The sequence below is a fragment of the Falco cherrug genome, chromosome 7, assembly GCF_023634085.1.
Source record: "Falco cherrug isolate bFalChe1 chromosome 7, bFalChe1.pri, whole genome shotgun sequence".
NCBI lineage: Eukaryota > Metazoa > Chordata > Aves > Falconiformes > Falconidae > Falco > Falco cherrug.
Genome location: NC_073703.1, coordinates 71,445,693 through 71,454,802, shown reverse-complemented (window position 1 = coordinate 71,454,802; position 9,110 = coordinate 71,445,693). Strand labels below are relative to the sequence as shown.

General features: G+C 44.9%; 1 protein-coding gene across 1 annotated transcript; it reads left to right on the top strand.

Annotated features, from left to right (window-relative positions):
• Nucleotides 1-1,323: 1,323 nt before the first annotated feature.
• On the top strand, nt 1,324-8,676 carry PPP1R14D (protein phosphatase 1 regulatory inhibitor subunit 14D). Its single transcript, XM_005438716.3, has 4 exons — nt 1,324-1,905; nt 6,143-6,238; nt 6,451-6,483; nt 8,473-8,676. Exons 1-4 carry the CDS (start codon nt 1,723-1,725, stop codon nt 8,539-8,541), a joined length of 381 nt encoding a protein of 126 aa, XP_005438773.3. The 5' UTR covers nt 1,324-1,722; the 3' UTR covers nt 8,542-8,676.
• Nucleotides 8,677-9,110: the final 434 nt, after the last annotated feature.

Genomic DNA, 9,110 nt, shown 5'->3' with positions numbered 1-9,110 from the left:
AAAAGCAGAGAAGATGGTAACAGTGTCAGGTATATTTTAATACTTTATCCCTCACTGACGTGGAAGTAAGTTTCAGGATCAGCATTTTGTGGAGTTTTCTGTCAGAAAAGGCTTTTATTTTTTTGCTCATATTCAGGATGAAAAGATGGACTGGCATGGCCCTGCCCATTTTTCCATCGCCCTACATACAAGATGTTGCTGGCTGGCTGTACCGCCATCCCTCTGGGCACAGGAATGTGGCTTTGGCAGGGGCAGTGGGAATGACTTCCAAAGGAGACCAGCCACCCTGCAGGATTTCCCCATGCTGCCCGGCAGCAGCTTGCACTGGGAGAAGGGCTGGTTGCTTTTCCTTTGGTTTCTCTAGCTCTTGGTCTCCAAACTGGAAGTACTTTGGCTGCCAGGAGCAGCAGAGAGACTTACTTGCTTTTTCCACATAAATCATGACACTGGCATTGCTGGATCTGCTTCATGATGGAGAGTCTCAGCTGGTTTGTCCATTGGATAGGGCAGCTCCCTGGACAGATCACTGGAGAGCTTTGGGAACAGATGAATAAAGAGGTGTGATACAGGGTCTGGAGTGAACACAGGTATCCCAGTGCCCTGGCACCCCTTAAACACAGCCAGCCTGATTTCTGTTCCTCCGAACAGCGCTGCTCACACATGTTCTTCTAAAATGGCACAGGGGAATAACGCTGCAGACCTTTAACCTGTCTTCCAGTAAGAAATTGTAAACCAACCAATGATATTTGATATTATATAGTACAATAGTAGTTTATGATACTTCAGCAGGTGAACCTGAACCTGTTTACCATAAATACTTTTCTGTGGGAAGAAGATAGTGCTATACCCCTTGACAGGCCTTCCCCAGCAGTGTCATCATGTCAAATACTGTTGTTTTTTTTTTTTTAAAAAAGGACCACAGATATTTTATCTCAGAAGCACCTTCCTCAAATGATCTCAAATTCAGGCCAGCGGGAATTCTACAGAAATTTTTGAGAAAGGTGGAATAAATTTGAGATTGTAGAATACTGCAAAATTGGACTACTGAGCCCAAGTCTGGCTTGCAGTGTCACTGACGTAGTATTCCCACTCTTGTAAAAGAGTGGATGTAGCCACCTGACTGCAGACCACTCCTTACCTGTGCTGGATCCGGTGCTTCAGCTGGAAAATGCTAAATATGCCATTTCAATGGGAACTAAACCCTGTAGCTGCAGGCAAAGTAGTTTACAGAGGCCCTTGGAGCTTGAATGCAGCAGGATTCAATGCATAATGTACGGCTCAGCCCTCTGGAATTGCACATGCACTTAAGCTATGCCTGTAGGAAAACAGTCATTTAAAACCTCCTTCTTCCCCACCTCTTGGAGATGACTTGCGTTAAATATTAACTAACTTGGTTCATCAATTCCTTGGTTCACTTGGCTTCTTTTAACAACAGATGTTATTACAACAACTCCTCTGCCTGCCTCCCTGCTCCTGTCAGCACGGCCAATGGTGAAACCCAAGAATCTGCTGCTGTAACTCTGCCTGCAGAGCCTGGCTGCTGCCCTGGCGTGTGGTCCCCCCACTTCTCTCCCTGGGATCACCTACACTGCCCGCCTTTGGCATCCGTGAGTAGCTACTGCTGTGAGTTGCAGAGAGGCGTTGGTGAAAGGGGACAGAGAACAGGGGTGAGGGAGCCCAGGGGCAGACGAGTTCCTGCTGTCAGGGAAAGAGGTGGTGAGCATGGCCAGCAACTCCAGCGCACTGCCCCGGGTGACTTTCCAGACACCAGAGAAACCTGGGGAGGAATCCTCACACAGGAAACTGGGCAAGTTAACCATAAAGTACAACCGCAAGGACCTGCAGCGCTGGCTAGACCTGGAGGAATGGATCAACGCCCAGCTGCAGGAGCTGTACCAATGCCGGGTGAGTAGCTGGGGCAAGTCAGCGCTTCAGTCACCAGGTGAATGGACTAGTGGCCCTGTGTGCTGGGACAGAAGTTTGCTTGTTCTGCCTGACTGGGAAGAGCTTCTCATCTTCAGCCTTCACCGGGTATCTTATTGCCACCTAGTACAGCACTCTGACTGGTGTGCCTGCAGGCAGAGAAGCTTGCAGCGATATACTCCAACTATCTTTACACTGCCTGGTCTTGCACCTGCTGGGGGTTGTGTGGCTATTGCTTAGCATGAGCAGCAGAACCTGGAGACATGTACAAGCCCAGGATGCTTCTTGTTGCTGAGCTCTATGTGGTGAGTGGCTTTGCTGCAGTGCCTAAGCTAGCTGGGTTAGAGCTATCAGTGTATCCCTGTTCCTTATAGTCACAAGGGCGTAGCTATAGCTGCTGTTTGGGTGAGACACTCCAGGCAATGCTGTACCTGTAGCTGCAGGCTGGACACACTAGTGGCAGCAGGGGAAGAAAGAAAAAAAACCACCAAAACCATCCTTACATGTAGAGATCTGATGCCTTCATCTTCACAAACCCCCAGAGCTGTCTTCCTTGCCTGAGATTTCCTTTGCACCAGAAACAGTCCCTCCTAAATTCTTCCTGCCTATCTAAGAGCTGTCCCACTAATAAAGATCCAGGAGTGCCTAGGTCCAGCTCCAGAATGGTACCAGTCTTTACTTGAGCTGATGCGACATTTTTTCCTCAGGGTGGTGTGACATTTAAATTGAATTCCAGCACTGGATGAGTACACTGAATTTTTAGCCCGGGTAGTATTGCTTCTATTCATGTTTTGTGATTAGATGGATGGCATTTAACACTGGGAGTTTTCAGAAGGGACAGTGCTTTACCCTGTTTGAGATAATTCCTTTGGAGTGTGGTACAGGAAAAGATGAAAGGATTTCCCACGTTGTACATCATAGTCTTAAACCCATTTAAATAGCTTGACTAAGGGTTTTTCTTTTATCTGTGGGGCAATGGCTAATACAGTAAGAGAACCCAACTTTCTTAACTCACAACCCCGTATATCTTCAACAGAAGACATAGATGGGTTTAACAAATTACGTAAAACAGCTTATTCATGTCCTGGATGGGATCAGACTAAATAAACCGTTAAGCTCTCTGCCATTTTCTGTAGTTGCACCCCAGCAGAGCATTAACCACATTTTTGAGATCCAAGGAAAAAAAGAGTTGATGATCGCTCTGAGTCTTCCACTCTGAGCACCAGCAGTTTCAAATGGCAATTGACAGTGGAAGTGGACATGTTAGAACAGCCCAGGAACGGTGATTTCTGTGCTCTATGCTGTGATGGCACAGGGAAGCTTTTGCCTGCCTAGGCTGATTTTCTGGGCCTGAGAGATGTAGAACAGTGTCAGCTCCTTGGCTGAAGAGCCAAACTTCAGGAGCAGTCTCTGAGGCCATCTTTATGATTGTGGATGCTGTTGTTACTTATTATTATTACTATAATTACTATTATTGTCATTTTCTCTGTGACTGTTTCCTATTTGATATCTGTGGGAACGTATCAGGTTCTCATGCCATGTTGGGAAGGAAAAATAGTTTCTGTTTTGATTTATGCCATATGCAAAGAATATGCAGCAGAAAACAAACACGGAGAAAAAAGTCCTTCATTCTGTTGCAAATGCATGGCTCCTCTGAAAATGAGTATACTACTGCTCGTGTTGTGTTAATTAACATTCTTAGACTTCCCAAACAATTTTATAGCAGGTTTAGTAAAAGTGACAAAGGATAAAAGCTCATAATCTCTTCAAGACTTGTGAATTTCCAATTGTTTTCTATAGTTCATAAAGTGACAGTAATAAATTCTCAGCTGATAATGCATTATGAAACGTTATATAGTGTACATAGGAGCAGATGTTATCGGTAGACCTAGTCAGCCAGGCAAAATTCAGTGTGTCTGCGAAGTGCTAGAGTAGTGGTCCTGGGGAGTGAATGCTGTTCTAAAGAACAGCAGCAGTGACAGTGTCACTCGCCAGCCATGCTTGCATTGGCTTCTAAGGGCTGTCCCTGGGGCTGGCGGCTCAGTTCAGAGAGCCCTTAGCCTGACTGTTGAGATTTGCCAGAGGTAAGCAAGGAGAACGGGCTGCTGCTTTGAGTAACAGAACGTCTTGCCCTTTGGCGAATTTTTGCCGTTTTAAAGAGAAGGTTTGGGTTGGTGGGTTGTTTTTTTTTTGATAGACAAGAAGCACTTGGTACCACCAGTAACATGACCCAAGATGAGGCTCCCTGTGTGCTACTCTTACTTGCCCAAGTCTACAGATGTACACTTGCGAAAGTATCAGAAAAACCAAGTCAGGTTACATTATCGCTTCTGGTTTTCTGAGAATTAGGAGCTGTTTACTGTCATCAGAGTAGCTGCCCAAAGGGGATATTTTTTTCCCTGCTACAAAATCCCAGCAGGCACTAGTTACAAATCCAGCCATGCCCTTACAGGAACAGGTTGGCTGTGGATTGCCTTTGCTAGCATGTCTCCAGCACAACAGGTTTCCCAACTTCCTTGTGTATTTGGACCAACCTAAGAGATTTACTACCAGGAACTACATAACATGATGCTGTGCCAGGTCAGAGACTGTTAGTAGGGTACAACAGGGGGTTACATAGGATCTTTTCAAATAAATACATGTGCCACAGTAAATTACTTGTAATCACTCAGGTGTCCAGCAGGTCCTCCTGCTCTCCTCTGTGAGTTGTGGCAAGACTACTTAGCTAGCCCGGCTAGTGTGGGCTTCCTTGGATCCATAGAACTCCATTACATTGCCTCCTTGTCAGCTTCTTCCTTTGCTCCAGCTGCCCTTGGCAGTGCAATGTTCCTCAGTGTCTTCCAGAAACCTGTGTGACAGAGTCAAATAAACAGCGTTGCAGCTTCAAATGCCAGCAAGGCTAGTTCAAACATCACCCCCTGATCCAGATAATCTCAATGCTATGCTATTTACCATCATGAGGCTTTTTGCAACAAAACTAAGACTCAGACGATTTTGATTTTCAACATGATTGTCTGCACGTGGAAGCCAGAACACCATCCAATACTAGGACCAGAAAGCCACAGACAGATCCCACCCTGTCTCACCCTCCTCGCCTATTTAGCTTCTTAGACAAAGCCAGGCTGGATCAACACCTGTTGTCTAAACAGTCACATAAAAACTACTACTTTTAAGAGGAAATGCTGTGTGGCTCACAGTACAGTACATTTAACCCTAAGTCAGCTGCATAACTAAGCTGAACAAAGGCCTTCTACTTCCCCTCCAGCTTGGTATCACAGACTGCTCAGAACAAGTTTATTTTTTCCCTGTAAGTATTGCCTTTATCGTTTAATGTTTTACATACACATCCATAAATGCTACCCAGCAATCACGTACTGCGCTGTTAACGCAGTATCCTTATTCTGCTGGTTACTATCTTAAAATATCACTAGCGTTGTGCTGTCAAAGATTCACTTTGCAAACACACTGGAAACCACAGCCTGCTTGCCTTACAGTCTTGTAGAAACACATGGAGCTAAAATGTGTCTGTGAACATTTACAAATGTTTCCAGCTAACACTCCCATGCCTTACAGGATTACAACTCCAACCACTAAAGCTTGGGGTCTCTCTTACCTTAGAGACTATTTTATCCCTCTCGCGTCTGTTAGAGAAAGCTGGCAAAATATTGTTAGGCCTTTCAAAAGGGTATTTTTTTTCCTCTCCATTACTGCAAAAATCCTTATTATAAATACCAACTATGTGAATGTATTTAGCCTAAAAGCCCCAAATCTCCTTTTATTAGCTGTGCCTCTCTTAAGATTAAGCCCACTGGGTTTCTGTTGGGTGAACGCTTGTGTTCACTCCTCACAGACGAGGGTTGTCCCATGCTGGCTTACACTGCACTGCAGCTGACAATCACAGCTGGAGATTCTTTAAAGGGTTTTCCCATATGGACAGAAATCCCTGAGCAGTGGGATGAAGTGTTGAGGTAGGAAAAGATGAAGAACGTGTACATCAGCATGCGTGGCTGCAGCAGACACCACAGAAAGGCTGGAATCCATGCCCTCTTTGCAAGAACCTCATTTTGAGATGATTTCTATCCTGACCTCAACTTCACAGCACAGTGTTATTATTGCAACTACTTTCTTCTCAGCTGCTCAGTTCTTCAAAGATGGCCTCTAGAGTTTTTAGAAGTTTGAAGGTTTATTACCTGTGGGTTGTTTTTTTTTTTCTTTTTAGCTAAGAGAAGAAACAGATGCAGCAGCTCCTGAACCACAAATTGATCTTGAAGATCTCCTGGAGGTCCCGAACGAAGAACAGAAATTAAAACTACAGGTCAGATAGAGGGACTTGGTGACTTTAAGTTAGTGACTTCCTTCACAAAGAGAAGTAATGGTGTGTGGGGTACAGAATATGTGTAAGCAGTGTTGCATGATGCTTCCCTGTGTCATTGCCTGCCAAATGTATTGAGATTATATTCCCCTTTTGTAGGGAGGAGAGAATAGGTCACCTCATAAAACACTAAAATGACTCCTCTTGGTTTTTAGGAAATCCTCCACGAGTGCTCCAGCCCGACAGAGGTGAGTGAAGCAACATCAATGTGTTACACTGTGCTATAAAAGTGTGTCTTTGTTTATGTTTGGCTGAACAGCCAAGATACTACTGTGCCTAACATGATGCTGCAGATTTGTTTAAATCCCAATGGGAAGTATTTGCCACTTTATTCTTCTGTGTTAGAAAAATACATGTAAGTCTACATGAGTAAGCTGAAGATAGAGTAGTGGAGCAAATAAGGAATTACTCTTTACAACCAGAGAGATGTGATTCCTTGTTTTGGACATCCTAAGCTGAGAAGCCTGAGTTGCTGTTTGGTTCTCAGTGTAGAAAAGCCATACAGTGATACAGCTCACATGACCATCTTGGCACACTTAACTAAATGCATTCTTAGCTTAAACCACCCTCGTGTTATGAGTGACAAGAACATGGGATGGAACTAGATGGCATTGGGCGGATCATTGTTGAGCAGTGGCCACATAAATTAGTTTTACATATATTTTTTTTCCCCATGAAAACTTTACAAGTACTGGTTTGGAGTTAGAGAAATCCCACAAGCTGTCGCAATGCCCAAAGAAGTGGAGCCCTGTACTTTGCAGCGCAGCGCATGCACCACACAGCACTGCATACCTGTGCAGAATGGGGTCCCCCATCAGTGCTTCGGTCATACGCACTGCATGTGAACATTGTGCTTGGACATCATTCATCAGTCTCCACATCTTGTTGAGCCTACGTAACTGCACAGTGATGAACATACAGAAAATGAGGTGGATGCAAAACTATCATTGAAATTAAACTTGGCTGTAGCAATCATTACAGATAAGTCTCCTAGCAGGGGTTCAGCAGACAAGGCTGGCAATAGCAAAATAGTTTTCAGAGTGTCTGAACTTCAGATCTTAGGCAAGAACCCCACATTCCCGAAGAGATAACTGAACAGAGTTTGCTCTACTGATTCATGGGCAACAGACAGCGTGGAACTTGCTAACTACAGATATTGCTTCCCCATTGGCCAAAGCATGTAGTTTCATCCTGGTGATCTTGAATGCAGCCCCTCTGAAAGATCACAGCAGCCTATTTTCAGAAAACATGCAGAGGAAACAAACTGATTTGCTCTGAAGGGACTGACTGAAAAGGTATGTATCCTTGGCATTTACTTCCACAGCACGCTGTGGCAGGCCACCTCTGACCATCCAAGTGAGGAAGCTGGACTTCCACACAGCACAAATGGTAACAAGCTGCAACACTTCCAGTGACCTTGCGTAATTACAAGGACATGCAGCTATGTCTTTGGGTGAAGAAAGGCTGCACACTCCTTTATGGTGATGTTACTTGTCTTGCAGAGGGTAAAGTTTGCACTAGTCACATTGACTTCTGCTTGGAATAACCAGATGGTCCAGTTTAGTTCATAGTCCTTGGCTGTGTCAGCAAAGTAGTTCGAGTTTATCTCCATTAACTGCTCACCTATCTGCTCTGCCTGTCCTCAGCCCCTGCTCCAGGTTATCATTAGTCCTACCTGTGTTTTGCTCCAACTCTTCTCTGCCAGCCACTTCCTTGTAGAATTGGCACAGCTCCGAGATGGTTTGCAATCCACAACACAGAGCTTTACAGGTTCAACAAGCAGGACAGCTTGCTTTGGCCTAGATTGGGAGGGCAGTTGAAGTGGGCAGGAGGTTATGGTGGCAACAGGAAGCAGTGGGACCTAACAGGACAAGAGCATCCTGAGGCCGTCTCAAGGTGGAAAAAGCAGGTTTCTGGGATGAAGAGGGGCAGGCTGGCTCCTGGGGAAAAAGTAAACATGGCTGCTCCAGAAGGAGACAGGGGAAGGGAAGCAGAGGGGCTTTCAGACTCTCCTCATCCATCAAAAGGTTCCTTTCCTAAGCTAAAAGACAGGTTTGCTCAATATATGTCAAAATTCTGGTTTCTGCTCAACATGGAGGCGAATGTGGGAATAACTCTTTGGGCTGGTGAGCACTGGAATTAACATGACATCCTTCTTCAACCAATTCTCATTGTAGGATTTCATTACGGAATTGCTTAATCGATTGAAAGGTCTCCGGAGAGTTACCAGTCCTCAGAAGAAATGACCTTGTCCACATGGAACACCCAGCTTTGGTCACAAGAAAACATGCACCTTCCCCACAAAAACCAGGATCAGCAACATCACTTCAGGATATATTTAGGACTTACTGTTATTGAGAAACATCACCAAGTTTGTGAACTTTGTACCAGTGGTTTGAAGTCTCCACTCCTTCCAGATCTATGCACATAGCAGGGAGCTAGATTGTACATTTTCCTGATTCTTAAAAAGGGCATGTTAACTGGTAACGGGACAAGATGCCCTTCCTTTAGTTTCTTCCAGGAATTTCCATGCTGGCTGCAGAGCACTGAATACAGTTTTCAGGAGCTCATCAAGACTTCTTTCTTTCCGCTCACTACAAGAAAACAAGGCATTGGTTATCACTCACTCATCAACATGGAAAATCTGTTACTGTTAAGCTGCACCCTGTTTCAGTCTGGCTGGGACCCAGCTGTGAGCTCTTGCCTGTTACTGCTGTACCTGACTCTACAGCATTGCACATACTTTGAAAGTCCTATTAAGCCTCTGTTATTCATGAAGGTTGGACAGAAAATATACAGTAGGATGGAAGGAAAA